Raw genomic sequence first — 21880 nt, forward strand, 5'->3', positions numbered from 1 at the left:
ATCAGTTTCCTCAACACCTGTTCTAAAATGCTCACTCATCAGGAATCTAATAATGTCATATATACAATTATAAATGCACCATACTTTTTTGTGAATCATGCTAAATAAAATATATTAGAATTTCTGTGTTTATGGGACACAAACCTGTAGTCCAACCATAGTGAATTTGTCTATATATGAAATTCCGTGTTTTTTTTCATCTTGATGGATCTCCTTTTAAGGTAGCAAATTTTGCCTCCCCAAGTGCTGGGGATTCAGTGAAAGCCATACACAAAATTGCCATTGAAGCAGACAAACAGCCCTGAGATAGTATAGCTCATACATGGCAGAAACTTCTAGGTTTTTCCAAATTTGACAATAATCCTAAAAAAGTACACACTAATGTCAGTAATGTGTTATGCAGCTGAAGCTTATAAACAATTGTTTTTTAAAAAACTAATTTTTTATCATCGTGGTAAAAAAGACCAACGTATTTTCTTTGCAGAAAAATATTAAATAATTGTCATAAGGTGATCAAAAATATGCAACCAAAAAATGGGGAGAAAATGATCATAAATGGTGTCCATAAGTTTAGAAACACAGGTAAATATACATAATATCGTCAAGGGCATTTCCTATCTTTAAAAAGGTAAAATAAAATAATGATGTTTCTGGACTTTTGGACACCCTGTAGACGCCGTCAGGCAGTTCGTAAAAATCTTATGGTTGCATGATGTCCGTGGATTTTAAATTTTCGAAATACCGTATGATTTCTTTTTCATTCTAAATATTCACTTCCCTACCTTTCTGCTCGTATTTTTTTTTTAACGAGGGCCCCACCAGTTGTATGAGCTTGAGTTCCCGCAAAACCAGGATCAGCGGGTTTCCAACCTCAGAGAAGCCACTGAATTTCTCAGCAGCTTCAGTGTCTTTTTTTTTTTTTTTTTTTAAAAAGGGAGGCATTTGCTCTACATTTCCCGAGTTGCTAGGAAGACCGTATGAAAACCGGTGGGCAAGTGTTCTGCCCACCAAACTCTACAAACGGGTAGGGTCTTGGCCCTGGAGACTAGGTCGCTTGCCGGTGCAGTCACCTGCCCTGCGCAGACCGCACGTGGGGCTTGTCCGCCCAGGCCCTGCCGGACACTGATAGCCAGGGGACGAAACGGCGTGGCAGGGACGGCGGGGGTACCTGCCGTCCCGGAGGAACCAGGGCCGGAGAGGATGGGGTGGGCACAGGGCGGGAAAGCTTGCAACCAGCAGGACCTGGTGGGCGTGGCGGAGGGCTGCGGAGGCGGCGGGAGGGACGATCCCGAAGGGGCGGGGCGCCAGGCCTCAACCTCTTTCCCGGAGCCTTGGAGCTTTCTCAGCACCGGAAGTTCCGGTGTCGGTAAGTGGAGGTCAGAGGTCAGCAGGAAGTCGATACGTGGCCGCCGCCTGTCCTCGCCGAGGAGGCGCAGCAGCCGGAGATGGCGGCGGTGCTGAACGCAGAGCGTCTCGAAGTCTCCGTCGACGGCCTCACGCTAAGCCCGGACCCGGAGGAGCGGCCCGGAGCGGAGGGCGCCCCGCTGCTGCCGCCGCCGCTGCCGCCGCCCTCGCCTCCCGGGTCTGGCCGGGGCCCAGGCGTCGCCGGGGAGCAGCCAGAGCCCGGGGAGGCGGCGGCCGGGGGCGCGGCGGAGGAGGCGCGGCGGCTGGAGCAGCGCTGGGGCTTCGGCCTGGAGGAGCTGTACGGCCTGGCTCTGCGCTTCTTCAAAGGTGAGCCGGCCCCGCCCGCCTTCCCTGCCCGACCCCGGGAGCCCGGCCCGGGCTGTGGCCCCCAGGGCGACTGGACCAGTCTCACCCTCACCCACCCGCACTGGGCCGCGGCCACCGGAGCAGCGCTCCGTCCTTGAGGTATCGAAGTTTGTCACTCTCCGCTTGGCCCCTGGGTCACACCCCTGAGATGCCTAGAATCTTGGTTTAGCCGTCCGAGTCCCGCTGCCCCGAGATGACCGGGGAATTTTACCTGATTTAGCTTCTCGGGTTTCCGTGAGGCGGGGGAAAGAATGAGCCCTGTCTTTCCCAGAGGATCCCATTCTGGAATTGGGTTTTTTTTTCCTTCTTTTTTTTAATTTTTATTTTTACTGTCGCATTCTTTTTCATATTTCCTATGGCTTAGCACTTCGCATCCCACCGATATTTGCCTTTTCTTGTAATGGAAGAAGTTTTTCCATAGGTTCCAGACATACCCTTTCCAGTCATTCTGCGGAACCATAAAATCCAGTAGGACTCCATCACCTGACAGTATTGATGTGGCAGAGAGGAGGAAGTAAAGTATTAAACTAGCCCACCCCCTCCAGCTTGTCAAACTTTAAAGAGAAGGGATGCCTGCTATGTTCTAGTAACTTCTAGATGGTTAAAATTTTACCTCGTAAGCAGTGTGCCAACAGTGAATTCTCAGAATAAGGCCTAAAAGTACTCTGTGCTTCTCACAGAGTTAATTGTAAAATGCTTCTTGTCTCAGAGCAAGATTGTGGTGTGCGGGGTGTTTTTATTGGGTGATTCACTTAGTCAAATGGTGGTGATACCAGTCACATGATCTTGTCAGTGGGAAAGACTGATGAGCCCCTAGTTTGACTCTGAAAGATATTTATGTCTCCTGGGTGGAATAGGCAAATGAAACTTTAAAAGCGGTTGCTAGGTTCCATATACATTCCAGAACATCATATTATGATACCTGTCTCAGAGGGAGTACCTTCTGGAGTACATATTTTATTAGCTGAATTTGAGTACAAGGTAGTGATGAGACATGGAAAAGATATTTGCTTTTTCCCAAAATAATTTTAGTTGTGCAGACTAATGAAAGGCTCTCTTTTCTAAATTTTCCAAAACAGTTGATCATTCCACATTCATTGCACTTCGTGTTAAAAAGTTTACCCTTGAAATATTCATCATCGTGACACAATGAGGTCAACCCTCTGCGGAATTGGAAATGGCTAATGGGTTTTGGACCACTTGACCCTTGAATTTAGAGTTTCCTGTGGTAATGATATATTACCACTTACATAAAAAATCTAGTGGTTTCTGTGCAATTCATATAACTACATTTTACCTTAAATTTTTATTCTTAGAACTTAATTTTTTCAGGGATCAATAAGGTTAAAGTATACTGTAGCAGAAGAGTGTGTAAGAATAGAAAAGAACCGACTTCTAATCCTAGTTTTTGTCACATGACTAACAAAAATAAATAGTAATTTCATCTTCCGAGCCTGTCTTGTTTGAAAATAATAGTAATATGTTTTTTGGGAAGACTGAAACCCTGCGTAATTGCAGTAAACTTAGCGTTTCTTTGGAGTCAGAAAGCCCTGGATTCCATTGATGAGCTAGACAGTTAACTTCTCTCTCCCACACTTGGTTTCCATCAATACATTATGGGGCTGGATTAAATGATATTTGGTGCCTCAGATTTCAGATTTAGTGGTATAAACCTAGTATTATTTTGCTGAGTGGTAGGACTCCTAGGGGAACCTGTAATTTGGGGGCCTGGTTATCAGTCACCTTAGAGGAAAAAAGCTACATTGGTAGGTATGGTTTACTTAGTTCCTAAATTAAGCTCTCAGAGCAGTATCCAAGTACTTAAAAGGAGAAATAGCAGTGTAGCAATTAAAAGCTACCTTTCTGCATGGATCGTTACAGAATTAGCACTGAAGAGGCTTTAGTGTATGAGATATCTAATTGGACGGTGGAGGAAGCAAGAGTCTAAAAGCCAAGAATTATGGGAAGTGGAGTGAGTAAAGTGTTGCCTTCTTTGTTTTAGTATGTGAATTTTTCCAGTGTAATACTTAGCATTTTTATCAGTCTTGTAGGGATTAGTTAACTATTTTGTGGTTTTGTACTAGTATCTTACAAGATTTGGAAACTAATTACAGTTTATCGTCCACTGTGGAATAATATTGATCTTGAGAGTTTGGATATCTTTCCATTGAAAATAACTTGGCTTGGGAATCAGAAACCCCGTTTCTCATTCCATCCTTTTCACAGTAGTGTTAGGCCAGTGATTGAACCCATCATGTCAACTACCTATCCTCTTAATTTTATGAAAGTAAAAGTAAAATAATAGATGAGAATACAGGTAAGTGTAAGTTAGCATTTCACCATCTAAACTTCAGACATTGTTGAGTCTTTATTGTCGATAAAGTTTTGTATTAAATTACCATATAGATTAGTAGTCCACTCTTTTTTGCTACTAAGGAATTTAGAGGCTAAAAGGAGGAGTTAAAGACTCAGTGGCTATTGCCAAACACTGTGGAGGATCCAGGGAGCAAATGCCATTTTAGGGAGGGGGGAAGGCATGGTGTCTGGGAGATGGCAAATGGGAAGCAGGTTGTTGGAAAGAGCCAGAGTGGTAAGTTACCAGATCCCTCCCTGGTATGATTTTAATGTCATTGTAAGTAGCCTTTTTGTCAGCAGAGCTAGAGGAACCATTGAGGATTTTTAAAGGGAGGAGCAGAGTTGCCCAATTCTAGCTTAGCAAGATCAAGCTGGTTTACTTATCTATTTGGGTTAAGGACTAAGTTGGTTGCCTTTATTGTAGCCTTCTTATTTGTTGTATAGAGTTAACCTGGGGAGGTGCATTTTGGTTTTCAAGTTCCAGAGTAATAATTGCCACCAGTTATTGAGTAGATGTTCACTAAATGTCAGGTACTGTTCTGAGCTGTACACGATTTTGTTGAATCTTCCTTCAATGGGGGTATTTTGAGGAACTCGCCCCAAGCCACTCAGTTGTTACTAGTGAGAGACAGGGTTGGTTCTCTGTCTGATTCCAAAGATGAACAGCAAGTAGGAGATGAACAAGTAGGAACCCAGGTTTCTGATGGTGTTTTGAGGAAAAGATTCAAAACTACTTACCCTGTTGCTTTATCACATCTTGCAACTTTAATGGAAGTTGAGGACTAATGGAATGATTCATATTTTTTATTCTACACGTGATCACTTTATCCAGTCTCTTCCGATATCTGGAAGAGCAAAGTGCGAGTGAAACGTCTATTCTGAATTCATATATAACGTTGCTATCAGGTTTGAAATATTGATTATAACGGGCCGAGGGAATCCCTTCAAAGGGACTGAAGTAAATATGCACATCAGAAATATTAATATGCTAAATCCCATTCTTACTAATATAATAGTAGACCTTTTGGGAGACCTACATTCAGCTAACCTAATGATTGTTTTTTTACTCTTGTAAATTGAAAATGGATATTTTAATTTATATAGATATTGAAAAATGGTGGTATTCTAATTGTCTTAGCTTCACTGTAATACTTTTCCTATACCGCTGGTGTGGGGTATCATTCAAGTAGGAAAGATAAATACTTCTTTCCCTATATTTATTAGTTTTCAAAATAATGAGTTGTTTTCCTAGCAGCCTCAAAAGGTAATGATTATTTTAACGTCATTATGTACTCATGCTTTTAAACTCATCTGTTTTTAGCTCTTATTACTGATGCTCAGATTATACCGTCTTTAGCAAGTGGGAAGCCTTTTTAGATTGGCTCCTAATTTCCTTTGATATGACTAGTTGTCTCCCATAGCTTCCTTGCTACATGGTACGATGAGATGTTCCTACCTTGGAAGGATCAGCCGTTTCTCCAAGGAGACATCATTCCTTGGATGGAAAATGGCATTTGAAGAGCCATAAATCTGGGTTTTAGGAATTGGGTACTCATTGCTACTGGATTGATCATTATTTCTAATCCTTTTCAGTAGACAGATCTAGGTGTGTGTGCATGTGTGTGTGTGTGTACGTACGTGTATGCATATGTGTATGCGTGTATGTGTGAGGGAGGGGAGAGAAATTGGGAGAGGGGGAGATAATTTTAGGGGGTTTGCTATGTAAAAGGAAACAAGTCGAATGTTGGACTCAGTTTCTGAATTGAATGTGGAATCGTTAATGCATTTCCGCTGGCATTGCTGCTGTTTACATTTGGTTATATTACTGATAGCAGAAGTGTAATCATGATTGTGCTGAAAGGGTTCCATTTCCTTCGTCTTCTTTAAACATAAGCATCTACAAGAATTTTTATAAATGGCTCCATTACTGTTTTAAAACAATGTGCAACTAATTTATTCTTAGGTAACATATATAATAGTGTGTGCCTCCTAGACTTAAGTGGCAACCTTAGATGATTTCAAGTTTAATTGTTATTGTTGAAAATCTATTAAATTTTGATATTATATTCCCTTTTTTTAAGTTTTCTTTATATTTAGACATAAGCGTATACTAGTATAGGAGGACATATAGACCCAAGAGACAGTTATAAGAAAGAAAATTGTGGCCACCAACAATCGTGATGCCTCTTCAACATCCGATATTTTTATTTTCTAGTTCATACTAAATTTGAGCTGAACTAAAATTTTCCTTTGAGAATTGGATTCAAAGATGTTTACCTGTGTTTACGTATGTATATGTGATTTTAACATTTGCCTGAGATCTCTGATTCATATACCACGTATGCAGAAAATACACAAATCAAAAATATATATCCTGATGAATTTTAACAAAGTGAACACTGTCCAGTAATCAGCACCCAGAAGGAGAAATGTTCACTTTATCAGTTAGCTGACATGCAGGCTGCTCTGGCTCAGGACTTAGGAAGTTGAGCTCCAGAGTCAACACTACCTGGGGTACTTTTTCCTGGTCCTGTCACTCGAGTGTTTAAACTCCGTGCCTTCCTTTATTCAAAGGTTTGTAAGAATTATAGGAAATTATACACATAAACTTGTAGCTGAATACCTGGCAATTGCTGTTCTGCGGTTGCTTATGTTGAAGAGAGAGATTACCAGAAATTCATTATGAAGTGTGTTGACTTAATGGGAGGAAAAAAGTCAACTTTTATTAAGCACTTTGTACCTGCTAGGCAGTTTTCAGAGTGCTTTATATTCACTGGCTCAGAAATACTGCATTGCATTATATTTTCTTGTAAGTAGTGTAAGAATTTATCAACCAGGTTTCTCTCAGTCCAACATGGGAGAGATGCAGTTTTAATTTTAATATTTCTGAAACTTGGATTTTATTCAGAGTGTATTCTCCGTGAGGCAACAGTGTGATGGGGCCATGAAAGAAAGCAGGTTTGACCTTAGGCTGCTGTGGTAGAAGTCCTTCTGGTTTCTAGAATGAGGGAAGGCGAAGGTGGCCCCGCTCTCTCCTCTGCACAGGTCGGCGGCCCTGGGGTGCCGCTTGCAGTCTGTCGTCGTCCTTTAGAGCTGAAGACGAAATGGAGCTCTTTCAGAAGAGAAGGCCTGTCAGTGTGGGAATTCAAATCCCTGCCATCCTTATCGCCAGAGCTGCTGTGTAGCCCGTGTCCGGTCTCTGCAGGCACTGTACCAAGACTTCGGAGCACATTATTTCTAACCCTTGCAAGAACCCCAGGGAGAAGTTGGTGTCTTCATTTATTGACTCAGGAAGGGTAAATAACTTGCCCATGTTATATAGTTAGTAGATAGCAGAGCTGAGATTTTAGGTCTTTAGGAGGTGTTAGTGAAAAGGATGGGGGTGTTTAGCCTAGAGAATAGAGAACTCGGCAAACACGATGGGTATTTTGTGGCTTTTTTGATGTCTGATCTGTTAACGTGTGTGTGTGTTTAATGCTGATGACTAGAAATAGATCCTGTAGCTAGAAATTAGAGTGACCAACTTAGAAGAAAGAACTAAAAATCTCAGCCTTGGCTAAAGGTGGGATAGACTGCTTAGGCACAATGAATTGCCATCACCAGGAAGCGTTCAAGTACAGGTTAGCAATGACTAGTTGGATGTGCATAGATTCCTTTGTCTTGACTTTTTGTGTATCTACTGTAGGTTTTTTCTTTGTGTTTACCTGAGGCCTATCTAAAATATTTTACAGTCATACTAGTTTAAGCTTATGACCTCCACAGCATGCAGAAACTCTATGTTTTTACTTCTCTATCACATTTTAGGTTATTGACATTATAGTTTACATCTTTTTTATATTGTGTATCCAAGAACAAATTACCAGCCAAGTAGGTATGTTGGGGAGATTGAGCTTTGGTTGTGCAATTCAGTCACCTATCTTTAATGTCCTTTCCAACCCATATGGCTTTCAGTCCAAATAAAGGCTAGAAGGGACATTGACATAATTTGTTACTTCCCTCTACCTTTACCTCCAGAGAGAAGGGGAAGTATTTCTCTGTAAACTTACTAGCAATTGAGGTGTGAGACTAATAACCTTGTGTATGATTATTTTCAGGTAGAAGGGACTTAATTTTTAATCCTTCGGACTTTTGGACTTGTTAATTGTGATTATAATGCTCTTATCAAATTCTTTATGCTTTTGTGGCTTTTATAGTTGAATACTTACTAGAACTGAAAAGTTGAATACTTACGAATTTAATAAGAACATAATCTAGAAGTCATTTCTATCTTTAACTGCTTGTAAAAATGTGTTTTGTATATTGGTTTCCTATTGCTCCTGTAGCAAATTACCACAAATTTAGTGGCATAAGACAACACAAACTGTGTTATAGTTTTGGGGGTCAGGACTTCAAAATGGGTCTAACTGGGTTTTTTAAAAAAAAAATATTGGCAGAGCTCTGTGTTTCTTCTGAAGGCTGTAGGAGAGAATCTATTGCTTTGCCTTTTCTAACTTCTAGAGGCCATAGGAATGCTTTTAGCCTATGGCCCCTTCCATCTTCAAAGTTAGCAGCATGACATCTTCAAATCTCCCTCGGACTCTTCTCTACTTCCATTTGTAGGGACCCTTATGATTACATTGGGCCCACGTGAGCAGTCCAGGATAAGGTCAGCTGCTACCTTAATTGTAACCTAACATTCACAGGTTCTGGGGTAGGGGCATTATTATGCTTCTCACACATGCCATAATGTCTTATGAACTGACTACTGAAACAGCATATGAATTTACTCGTTTGACCTTTTTATCGAAGTGGAAACCAAAGCAATTTAAAAGATCATGCTGCACTATAAAATTTATAATTAAAAGTCGCCATCCCTTACTCTTTTTTTCCCCATCTCTAAGACCCCCTCTACCCCTAGGCAACCACTTTCCATTATGTTAATTGTTTATTCTGGTATTTATCTTCATTAACTTCTATATGTATGTTTTTGTCTTCCCCCTTCCCTTTTCCCAAACTCATAATTTTACAATATCACGTTTTGTGATTCAATTAGTCATTTGTTTGCATTTATATTCATAGCTGAGACAGGTCAGTATTTTGGTTATATTTTGGTTCTTATGCAAGTCTTTGTAGTCAGGGACAATTATTTTTCTTTGTTCTCAGGTAAATGCTTTTTTTTTTTTTTTTTTTTTTTTAAAGACATCTCTCCTGGATGTCCTTAAATTCTTGATCCAGTCTTCGCTTTCTACCTTCTGAGTCTGTTGTCCAGCTGTCATTCTGGAAGTTACCTTCACCTCTCTCTGGTGTTGGCTTCCCCTTTCCTCAAATCCCTTATTGCCCTTTGTTATTTATTCCCTCACTTTGGAAATGCACACTGCTGGTAGCTTCTAGAGAAAAGAGTGCATGGAAAGTAAAATTTTGAGACCTCACCTTTTGAAGAGTTTATTTTTACTGTCTCATCCGATTGCTTTCATTGGGCATAAAAATCAGGGTTGGAAATAATTTCCTCCCAGAATTTCAAGGTAGTATTCCATTGTTTTCTAACTGTCAGTATTCATACTCTTAAGAAGTCTGAAGTTGATCTCATTCTTGACCCTGCATGTATGACCTGTTTTTCTTTTTAGAATTTTCTGTTTCCAGTATTCAGAAATTTCTGAGTTATCGTCATTTTGTTTTGTGGTTTTATTTTGTTTTTCAGTGATTGTGCTGAACATTTGGTAGTCCTTTCAGTCTGTAAACTTGCAACCTTCATTTCTGGGAAATTTTCTTGTATTATTTCTTTGATAATTTTCTTTGTTTATATTCTGGTACTATTAATATTCAGTTCAATTAATATTGAACTTTTAATTCTCATTGCCTCTTTCTCTTTTTGCTCTGTTTTTCTAGGAGGTAGCCTCAACTATTTCCAACATATGAAAGAATTTTTCTTTTTAACTTCTGCTTTTACGTTTTAATTTCCAAGAGTTTTCATTCTCTGAATGGTCTTTCTGGTACCCTGTTTTACTTCATGTATGTATTATTACCTTCTGTCTCCGAGGATATTAAATATAAATTTTGATTCTTTTTGAATTGTAAACATTTATATATCTCATGGTCTCTGTACAGAGTTTGTAAAGAATGAACAATAATTTTCAAGTCCATACCAGGCGCATGTGCCAAAGAGCCTCTTCAGAAGTGCAGGTGGCTCTGTGCTGTTGTCTCTTTGTAAGACGTTTCTGCTTACACCTCAGAGACTAAAATAGACTAAATCAAGAAATGGAAGGATTTTTAAAGATTATTAATAAGAGCTACTATTTATTGATTTTTGTTTTAAAAAAATCTTTTTAGACTTTTTCTTTTCTACATTGGACGCTTTCTCATATGTCTGGTGGTCCTTGGGTATTCGTTCGTGTTTAAAGGGTAAGGCACTGAACAGCACTGAAACTGAGTAGAAAAGCCTTTACTGTACAACGATGAGATAGAGAATTCATATGGGACCCCTCAAATATCAGTATGCATAGGTCTTTTCTTTTGGGCCAGTTTTTCATGAAAATTCTGTCTCCTGCCTGGGGTGTATGAACCTAGTTGCCAGCATTCAGGAACTAGGCAAGAGAAGGGAGCGAGGGAGGGGAGAAGTCGTTTTCCGTTTACTAGGGAAACTCATTTCATTTCTGTTTTCAGACCTGCCTCCCCCTCCCAGTCTGGGGTCCTCCCACCTGGAGCATCCGTGATTCATGTTCTCTACTATACATCCAGACTTCTGCTGAAGTAAGGGCAAGATAGCCATCTGCCTGCTTTTGGGGTTGCCAGACGCAGTGGGAGAGAGGGATACCTGCTTCTTAGATTTTAAACCAAAGCTCCCATTTTAACCTAGACTCCAGCATTTAAAGAACCTGGAGCCTTCAATTCCTGAACCTTTTCAGGGTTTTCTAAATTGGCTTCCTTATTCCTTTTAGTGGAGTTTCATTGAGGATCACAGGTAATTGTGTGTTCAGTCTACCATGTTTCACTGGATATGTATGTAGTATGTATTCCATACTTTTAATTATATTTGAATTTAAAAAAATAATATGGAACTGATTTGGCTTTACTTCTTTTAGTCCAAGGTCAGCAAACTTCATATAAAGGGCCAGATAGTAACTATTTTAGGCCTTTTATTTTAATATTTTATTTAAATATTTTTAGGGCTATGTATGGTCTTTGTTCATATTATTTGTTTTTTGTTTGAGTTTTCTCTTCGTTATTTTACAACCGTTAAAAAAACAAAAACCATTCTTGGGTCACAGGCCTTAAAATAGAAAAAAAACAGCCTAGTTTGACAGTGCCTGCTTTAGTCTGTCTCATTTAGGTAAAACAGATTTTTAAACTTAATTTTAGTGGTCTTCGATTTTATAGAGATGATCTTTTAAAAAAATAACCGTCGCTGGACAAATGCCACGCGGTGGTCCCTTCCACTGGTTGCAGTGGCCAGGCTTCTCTTAAGTCCTAAACTAGAAGTCGTTATTTTCTGTTTCTCACTGATATGTTTTGATACAGTTGTGCCAGAAAAATATCTCTGCGGCTTCTTTCCAAGCCTAATGTATGTTTGTCTTTTTGGTTGCTATAGAGAGTGGAATTCCAAAATTGAGTCCATTCAATAAGTGTGTGATAGTTGACTGAATGTAGAACCTGGATCCTGTGTTGCTTTCTGGCAGGACTGAAAGCAGACTTTCCTTTCAGAATTTGGTCTTGGTTAAAGATTTTTGAGTTTTAGCGAGGCTTTTTCTTCCTTTTATGCAGTTGATGATAGTTATAACTTTTTTTCCTGCTAATTATGTTTAATGCTCATGGAACCAGAAATAATTTAGAATAAAGTTATTCTCATCTAACTCAAAAAAATTAAATAAAACTTCACAATGTGTGAACCAGAGCCATCTGAAGAGTGAAAGAGAAGTAACTTTTTTTAGTAATACTGTAATAGTCTGCTGAGTGATGTGGATCGTGTAGAGTTTTCCTTTTCTATGTTTTCTTTGAAGTTTAGAACATCTCCCTGATGTGGGCTGTCCTAAAGGTGGGTGGGCTATTATCACATCCTCCTGGGTTTTGTATATTCCTCAGGGGAAAATAATTGATCTGTTAATCTCATCCCAAAAGCTGAAAGATCAGTTGCTTTGACTTTTAAAAAATGTTAAAAAAGAAGTGTATGTGCACTTGATGTAAAAGTATCTATATACACAAATAGAAAGTTTGGGAAAATCAAAAATGAATATAAACATTAATCTATAACCTAGCCTTTCATAATTACTAGTAATAACATTTTGGTGTGCTTCCTTTTCCTTGATTTTTTATTTTTTTAAAACAAATTTGGTCCTCAACCAGAATAATGATGATTACTTTGAAGATTCATTTATAGGATTTAAAGGATTATAGAGGAATTCTTAAAACTAACAAGTGCATGAGTCTATGGAAATGCCAGTAGAATTCACAAGAACAGATGTACTGTTTTGCTCATCCTCACAGAATTTGACCCCTAAAGTCAGTATTTTCTTTATTGAGATTTGTTGGACATAGTTTTGGTGGCGAGCGCCTTTGAACAAAGTATCCTGCCAAGTGCCGGGGTTCATGGTGGTGAACAGACTTATATGACTGCTTGAGCAGAACTAACATTTAGAAACATATTCCTCTTTTGAACAATCCTTTATGGAATGCCAGTATATTCTTAATTCTGTTAGGCGTAAAAAACGCGGGTGTTAAAATGACGTCCAAAAATCCAGAAACTTGCCCTGCCTGTTGACGACTCCCTTTTTAGGGCTCGAAGTTAGACTCGCGCGAACAGTGGGTGCAGTTTTCTTCTAGTTACTTACCTTCTCCCATTGCCCCAGTGCTTAATTTGCACTACTGAACGTTTGAAATAAAGCAGCAAATTTCTCCCCCAGTAGGAAGTGGACCCTCTCTCTATTAAAACAGCTTCACAGTAGTCACATTAAAAAGATGTTTTTCATACCCACCAGCCCTGTCAGCTTCAGTCCTCTCCCTGCAGCAAATAAGAATTTTCGTGTGTGTTTGAAAATTGCTATATTACATGACTGATCAGAAAAGCGTTAGGACTTCCAGCGAATAAAGTGTCTACCTGATTTTATCTTTATTGATGTCTGTTTAGATCAAAGCAACCACTTTTATAGGATTCAGAATTTAAAAAAAAAAAAAAAGGAAAAGCAATGTCCCAGGAATCCTCACTGAACAAAAACCAGTTCGTTGAATTCTACTGTGCCCTCCACTCCCCGCTCCTTCCCCACGCCCCGCTGTTTCTCAGGCTCAGTACACCTTTTCTCCTTGAATCATCAGCAGCATATTTCCCTTGTGTAAGGCTCAAGATAAACTGACATAGCTTGGTTCTATTTCGATTTTAAAACAAAAAACTTCTAAATAATCTTTCAACTACTAGGCTAAGGTCAGAAGTTGGAACTGTTTTTCAAATCATCACGATTTGGGGAAAGTGAGAAGTAAGTCCTTCTGGGTAAGGTGACCTAATTAGAATAAGGAAACATGGTGATTAATACGTGCAAATTAAGGTAGACAGTGAGGGAAGATTTAAACTTGGATTAAAATTGGAGAAAGGCATTTTAATAAATAGTAGCCAAAAAGTAGCCACTATTGTTTTACATATTTTAACAACCCAACATTTAGACTACAGAAGTCTAACTAGCTAATTTTATAAAAAAAACTTTTAACTTTTTTTTAAATGAAAGATACGTGTAATCACCCAAATTTGTAAAATTTTATCTTTCTACATTCTTTTCAGGTCTTTGATCACATTGCAAGAGTTTTTATAGTTTTAAACATAATAAGCATGTAATTTTTTATTGTACTTATTTTAATTAATACATCACAAATCTCTTTTCCAAAATGCAATATAGACCTTATAATTGTCATTTTTTCTTTTTGAATCGTTTTTAACAACCTGACAGCGGGTCAGAATAGGAAGAGAAGATTTAGTCTTTTTTCCTCTAAGGGAGATGATGCCATATTCTCTCTCAGCAAGGTAGTGACGACGTGCCATAAGGGTGTAAGGAGGCGTCAGGGCTCACAGAGGGAGGAGCTGGGTTTCAGAAAGTCCCAGAAGGTACTAGCCTTCAGGAAGGAGCTTGAAAGTTAAGGGATCCTCAGAGGAGGGTTTCTGGGTCATTAGTACCTTGAAATGTTTTTTGATGGTTATTTGGTGTTGAGAGTCTTTTGTCATTTATCTTCTGAAGAGAACGAGGCAGGATGGGCTGAGCAGGTCTGTTGTCCCACAGGGTTAGATTTCTTCAGGTTATAGACCCGGTCTCCCTGTTTGTTGAGCTAATCCTGGAGGAGGAACATGACCACGCTGAAGCTGGAGGGTCCAGTTTTGTCCATAGCTTAGTCTAACTGATGGCTTCCTATAGTTATCATTTTAGTAGCCATATCATCTAGTCAGTGGATTGCTGTAATTTAAGCATTGTGTTATTGAATAATTAGATTATTTTTAAAATTTAAAAATTTAAATTATACAGAAGTGAACAGATGTAACCGTTTTTCTTGCTAAACTGATTTTCAAGGTTGTATTTAGGAGAGATTGGGGAAAAAATGACAAAGCAATTCTTTTAGACTTGATGGTTGGAAGATAATGGTAAGGTGTATTTTGGTTTTATAAACTAATCCATTTCACTTTATTTTGATTATAGACTATATTGGAATTTAATGCAACCATTGGGCCAACCTAAGGAGTTGGAACACATCTACTTTATTACCTTTTTGACCTAATTTTATTTTATTTTTCCTGGGTCAGAAGTAAATTTATCTTTTATCTTAATATAATTTTGTTATAATTTGTTTAATGCATATCAAAAAATATATACGTAATATGAACCTGACACAATATAATTTTCCAAGTTACAAATCTTTGATTGAATTAGTTTGTGAGCTGGAGAAGGGCAGTGAATCCCTAGTGTCTAGCACAGTGCTTTGCACACCAGGACTCAGTAAATATCAAGTTGAATGCATAAACATTAAAAAGATGTTACATAAGGTTGGTTCATTATTGATTGAAATAGCATTCTAAGGTTAGGTTTTGAAATGGGAATTACCATTTAGCTTGTGAATATAGAACTATGATAATCCTGTCCTAAATGCTTTAGAGGAAGTGTCTACTCTAGGTGCTCATCGTCTGATATCGTTTGCTCAGTAGCAAAGACAGATGGGCAGGCAGGTCCAAAGGTTACTGAGTTGTTTCAGTTTTTGTTAATAAGGTCAGTGCCACAGGTGCTTTTTTTTAATACTTATTTTTTCCAAGTATTGCATGAGTTTGTTCTTGATTAAAAATTCAGATACATAGACGCGTATATAAATGGGAAACCCACTAGTTTCCCCAGCCACTGTCCCAGTTTAACCTCTAACAGTTCAGTTCTTCCACACATTTTCCTTTGAAATATTGAAATATTGCAAGTAGGGTTTAAATTCTCTTTGATCACCACTCTTAATCTTAGCCTCCTATTTTCTTATGCTCATTTACTTGTGACTCTTTAGATCTTTTCTTTGTCTTTACATTCATATAAATGTGCCTGTAGAATATATATTTACATGCTCTATTTCATCAATTCTAAGACACTATTATTTTATGTACTATTGAGAAAGAAAAACTGCCAAATGTCATAGATTGTAACACCTAATCTGATTTTAGAGTAAAGTGTGTGGTTTGGTGGGGAGGAGTTGCTTAAAATTGATGAAATATATTTTGTGTGCTGTGATTGTATATAGTATTCTGCAACTTGCTTTTTTCACTTAACAATATTTCCTAAACTCGCTTCATTTATACCACAGCCTGAATATACCACTTTATTTAGCCATTCCCTTAGTGATGAATTTTTAAGTTGTTTACAGTAACAAGAAAACAGAGATGCAGTGAATATCCCTCTATCCACCTCCTTCTGTGTATTTGGAGTGAATAGATAATGAGAATTGGAATTACTGGATCATAGGGCATGCATGTTTGTAATTTTGAAATATGTTGCCAGATTGCCCTCTAAAATAACTATAACAGTTCATACTTAAACATTAGTATATGAGAAGGTATTTTAGGTAACTCTTGATGTTATCTCTCTTTTTGACCCCTCGGACAGCAGAGAGGGTCTTGGTATCCAATGGTTTCAATTTCCATTGACTTGACTAGTGAGGTTGAATATCTTGGGATGCTCATTGGTGTCTTGTGTATTTTTTTCCTCCTCTCAGTTTCCTGTTTATAACCTTTAACCCATATTCTGTCGTCATCAGTGATTTAATTTTGGCGGCCACTCTATACATGCATAAAATTTGTAAGCAATATATACTACTTACCACCTCTTCTATTTGTTTATGTTTTGAAATTTGTGTTCTCATTATCTTTAGAATTGACCAGTAATTAATGCTACCATTTATCAAAGAAGCAGAACTATTCTGTAAGGATTTCCCATTTTATCAGCACCTAGTTTCATAGTACATTTGAATGTTAGTGGTAGTTAAATCTTTATAGGTCAAACTGGCTTCACTCTTAATTGAAAACCTGCCCATTGAAAACCTGCTGGAGCCAACCGTAATATGAAGAAAGGAAAAGGATCTAATAGTTATTATTAATGCTGCTATCCTGTTACCTCTGAGGTAGCAGTGGACTCCTTTCTTTATTGATGAACAGAGAAGTTAAATGGCCCTGCTGCTCAGAAGTGTCTGAGGTGAGATTGAAAGCCAGGCTGTCTGCTCCCAGAGCCCTTCTGTCACCTCAGGCTGCTTCAGTGCAGTGAATGCGTTTTGAATAGAGCTTTGTAAGTACGTGTATGGTCGTATTAAAAGTGATGGACATGAAATTATTTTTTTAAAACTTTAAAAAATGATTGAACAGTTTCAATGTGTGTAAAAGATGTCAGTGGTACACTTGCATCTGAGTACAGCTTGACAGATTGATTTCTCTGTAATAGTTTTAACATATTGATGCTTGGCGTCATTTAAGATAAATTAATTCAGCACAAAGCATTTTTGTCTTGGCTTCAACTATTAAAATATTGTATTTATTTTTAAAAATCTCTATAATAATGTTTATATCTGTCACAGGTAGTTCGTGACATACCTTATTAGCAAAAATTCAGCATACAGTGCTGGAAATTATGTATTTTGCCAGTGCTAATTGTTTCCTTTGTGTTTCTTTTTCTTATAGAAAAAGATGGCAAAGCTTTTCATCCAACTTATGAAGAAAAACTGAAGCTTGTGGCACTGCATAAGCAGATTCTAATGGGGCCATATAATCCAGACACTTGTCCTGAGGTTGGATTCTTTGATGTGTTGGGGAATGACAGGAGGTAACAGTCTTTCGTTGTATAATAAACTTAATGAGAATAATGTGAAAAGGGTAAAAGTGAATTGGTTAAGATGTAAATAGCTGGCTCATTAGTTTAGAATAAGAACTGAAACAAACATTTTTGCTTGCAGCTTCTGGAGTCTTCAGATGTTTATCTGTTTTTGGCTTGGAGATGTTTATGGCTAAATATTGTGGAAGAAGCTTATTCATCTGATTATGAACAGAAGACAAGTACAGCTTCATTTGATTCTTCCTAATTATATTAAAAGCAGCCATTTAAAATACATAGTAATTGATTCCTTTATTGGGACATATAGAAGTTGTGACAAAAAAGAATACATTGACTATCATAAGGCTAAAATATGATCAAAGTAAAACAAAATTGATACCCTTTTGCTAGTATGGAAGTTATCAGCAATCTACTTAAATTGTAGTTTACGAAGTAAGTTTGGATCGTATGTGGCAAAGCTAATTTAGTAAGTCAGTACATGCTTGTTGAAAGTTGAAGTTTTGAGCCTTCTATTTATGTAGAATCATTCTTCATTTTAGTTATGATTGGGAATTGTTCATATATAGGTTTAAATTAAATCACATTCTCATTGTCTTAAGAAGAGATAACTTTCCTTGTTATTTCTTACAGGAGAGAATGGGCAGCCCTGGGAAACATGTCTAAAGAGGATGCGATGGTAGAGTTTGTCAAGCTCCTCAATAGGTGTTGCCATCTGTTTTCAACATATGTTGCATCTCACAAAATAGAGAAGGAAGAGCAAGAAAAAAAAAGGTGACGTTCGAGGCACAGAATATTTATCCTTATACAGCCCAACATACTGATGGTTTTGCTTTATGGAGTGTTCTAGATCAGATGTCTGACTTCCTGTAGGCCCCCGCACTTCTAACTGTAATTGCTCGAACTTCCTGATGCAAGCAGGTATTTAGGAGTTTCGTGAGGAGGGACATGCTGCTTCCATCTGGCTGTATCTTTAAGAGGAACCACCCATCCATCTTGGCAGCATTCCTTTTGTGTTATTAACACTGAATTTTTTAGCAAGAACCGTAAACTCAACCATCCCCTCCTCCTTACCCTCTGGTCTGATATACCCTTTGTGGCTGTCTCCCTTGAGTTTCTAGAATGTTCACACTCTATATCATAGTCACACTTCGTGTCATGATTATTATCTATGCTGCACGGTAGGCCTTATGTAGATATTCCGTACTGGCACTGGCTTAGCATTATTTCCAGGGGCTGGAGGGGGAGCTGCTGAATGTGAATGCAAACAGAATTATAGTCAGACGCACCTTGTTTATCTAGAGGTTATATTTTCAATAATTGACTATCTAAATTTTCTACATAATGAAAATAATTCTGTGAAACCAATTTTTCCTCACATGTTTTACTTTAGAAACAGTTGGTTCTCTGATTTCTTGCCTTAACCTGGATTGGAAGTAATAGATGAGAAAAGAAAATAGCCTGATTGAGAGGGAGAAGCCAGAAACATGAAAAATAGACATAAGAATTATAAAAGTATGGCAGTCAGGGCCGTTTAATATGAAGGTAAAGTTCTCCATCACTGTATTTTGACATACAATTTTTATATTTGTAGTTATAACTCCCGAGTCATCGAAAGACAGAGCATTAGGTAAAACTTGTTCCTGTTTAAGGTGATAGGAGGTAGCTTCTACATTTTCGAAGGTTGTTTTATCCAAAGGAAAAGTTCTGATCCATGTAAGAATGGAGTGTGAGGTCGCTTTGCTGGAAAATTGATTTATGTGCTGCAGTCCCTTGTGAGTGTTAATGTCTTTGGAAGTACGTATTTGCTTTAACAATAAATTGAATATTTAGTTGCTATTCAACATATAAAATTGCACTTTTCCTTTTAAAAATATATTTCTATCATGAGATGAAGTCCATATAGAATTCTTTGAAAGCACTTAAAGACTTGGCTTCCTCTGCCTAAAGTTTAAGCTCCGGTATTTTGAACCTTGGCTGTGCCTCAGGTGTGGTGTTAGTTACTTATAGGAGTTTGGGGAGGAAAGTAGGGTATCCCACGCAGTTCTCATAGTAGAGCCAAGAATTAGTGTCTTCTCCGAGCGTTCTCAGAAGTCTCTTTCATCTCATCTTCAGCCTCCCCGTTCTCCACCCACACGCCTCGTAGATGTGTATGGGATCCATTCCTAGTGCAGCAGAGTCTGCTCTCCCTTGGGTAGGACCTGGAGGGTGGGCAAGAGCTGAGGAAGGGTTGCCGCTAGATTTCCAACTGTTCTGTTCTTTTTTAAATTAAAAGCTTTAAAATTATTTTTAATTTCAGAAATAGTACACACATGTATGCAGCATAAATCATTTCCATATATGAAGCACAAGCTGAAAACCTTCCTACCACCTTCCTACCCACCTTACTTACCTTTAAATCCCACTCTTCTCTCCATAGATAATAATTGACACATTTAAGGTATATCTTTTTAGACCCTTTTCTATGTATTTACCTGCTTTTTTTCATTACGTATCTTTACGTATTAATCCTTTAGGTCTTGCCTTTTTTTTATGGCCACGTGGCATTTCAGGGCGGGTTGCGCATTTCTCTCCACATTTGTTCAGTGCTTGCTCTTTCCAGCACCATATTAAGTTCTGAGGATGTGGTGGTGTGAGACAGGCCACCCCTGCCCTTACGTAGTATGTACTTTAATGGGCGAGGCAGATGTGTTACTGAACTTACACAAATTTAAGCACAATTACAACACGTATGACGGAAAAGCTTGTGGCGCTGTGAGTATATGTTAAATGGGAACCTTAGGGTGTGGTGCATTATAATGATTTCAGTCATATCTACCTTTTTCTGTTCTGTGCAGCAGTGTTTATTCTTGTCATAGTTGTATATATTGTGTACCTGACTCCATGTGCTAAGTGTGTGTATCTCAAGTTTGGGTAATATCACATTGTTCTCTGAAAAGGTGGTGTCAGTTTCACTGTGAAATAAAATCTGAATTTGTTTTTAAACAGGATTCTTTGTACAGGGTTCATTCTTCATCCTTTACCTTGTAGGAAGGAGGAGGAGGAGCGAAGGCGGCGTGAAGAGGAAGAAAGAGAACGTCTGCAAAAGGAGGAAGAGAAGCGGAGGAGGGAAGAAGAAGGAAGGATGAGACGGGAGGAGGAGGAAAGGAGGCGGCTAGAGGAGGAGAGGCTTCGGTCAGAGCAGCAGAAGTAAGCGTGCGTGGCCTGTGTTTAAGGAAGAGAAGCGGCAGCCACAGTGCCGTGACGTGCCTCTGTCTCTGTGCGCCTTAGCGATAATCCTGTGGTTTGTGTGACCGGGGGCAGAGCGACGTTAGCTACTTGCCATTCGCCCCAGTAAGGTGTTGCCACAGAGGGCCTCACCTGAGCATCGTTTGGTTGCAAGAGGAGGACTGAGTGCATGGGAAGGGTTTGGGACTCGCTCGCAGAACCCGGGGACAAGAACAGGAGCTGAGGCTGCCTGCTGCTCCCCGGCCGAGTACAGGTGATCTTGTCTTAGCTTCTCTCAGCTCATGTCTCGGTGTCAGTCTTCCTGTTCTCTGCACGTTCTCTGCTTTGGTACACACGAGGCTACCCCAGCCTGAATTCAGGTGGTCTTTGTTTTCATGTATCTGGCAGAGACTGGTTGGAATCCGAGAGACTCAGTTTCAGATTCCCAGGACAGAGAATGCAATTGGCCCAGCCAATGTCAGGTGTCCCCTAGTACAGGACCTGGGAGCTGAAATCATTTCTTAATGCAGTGAGGGCTGAAAGAGCAGCTGTCTCAGAAGGGGACTGGTTCTTCAAGAGGGAGCTGTGGGTCCAAGGAGGGAGGGATAAAACACTGCAGAAAAGGCCTGGGGCCCTAGGGGCAGCATGGCTTATAGGCCAAACCAGAGAACATGAGAGTGTATCGATTTCTTCTCATTTCCAAGTCGTTCCTCAGGAGAGCATCACTCCGGCCCAGGCCTCATTCTGCTTCGGAGAGAGGCTGTGAACACTACTCTTGAGGGGTGAGGGGTGGGCCCAGTATCATGATCTATTCAGGAGTTTGTGAAAATTTGCTTTGTTATTTATCTATTAATAGATGACTTTGAGATCTTTGTCAGGTTGGTCACATAACTTAAGTACGTGGTTCCTCTGTGACAAAAAATAAAAGAATCTTAAGAGTTTACAGAAATTAGTATCTCTGAACCCAGTGTGCCCAGATGTTATTTTCAATATTCCTGTTTAAGGAAGGCTTTAAATTAACCTATTTCCCAGTTAGAGGAAAAAAAGTGCAGCTCACAACCAACATTAATGTAATTTGACTTTAACACACTCTTCGGGGCTGAAGCAAATCTTGACTGTTTTTCGGAATGAAAACAAAGTATAAAAACTGTTCTCGTTATTTCTAAACAGAAATATCTTATCTCTAATCCTAATGTAACAGAAATTTATACATAAATCAGGTTCATCAAATCAATCTTCAGCTAACAGTTCGAGAACAA

General features: G+C 38.9%; 1 protein-coding gene across 1 annotated transcript in view; it reads left to right on the forward strand.

Annotated features, from left to right (window-relative positions):
- The first annotated feature begins 1381 nt into the window (after positions 1-1381).
- ACBD3 (acyl-CoA binding domain containing 3) overlaps positions 1382-21880 on the forward strand; it is a 32737-nt gene continuing 12238 nt past the window's right edge. The window contains exons 1-4 of the mRNA XM_016157460.2: positions 1382-1731; positions 17267-17408; positions 18048-18188; positions 20445-20603. Of these exons, the coding sequence (XP_016012946.2) occupies positions 1446-1731; positions 17267-17408; positions 18048-18188; positions 20445-20603 (728 nt within the window). The 5' untranslated portion in view covers positions 1382-1445. The remainder of the gene's footprint in view (positions 1732-17266; positions 17409-18047; positions 18189-20444; positions 20604-21880) is intronic.

Source organism: Rousettus aegyptiacus, unplaced genomic scaffold, assembly GCF_014176215.1.
Source record: "Rousettus aegyptiacus isolate mRouAeg1 unplaced genomic scaffold, mRouAeg1.p scaffold_m13_p_18, whole genome shotgun sequence".
NCBI lineage: Eukaryota > Metazoa > Chordata > Mammalia > Chiroptera > Pteropodidae > Rousettus > Rousettus aegyptiacus.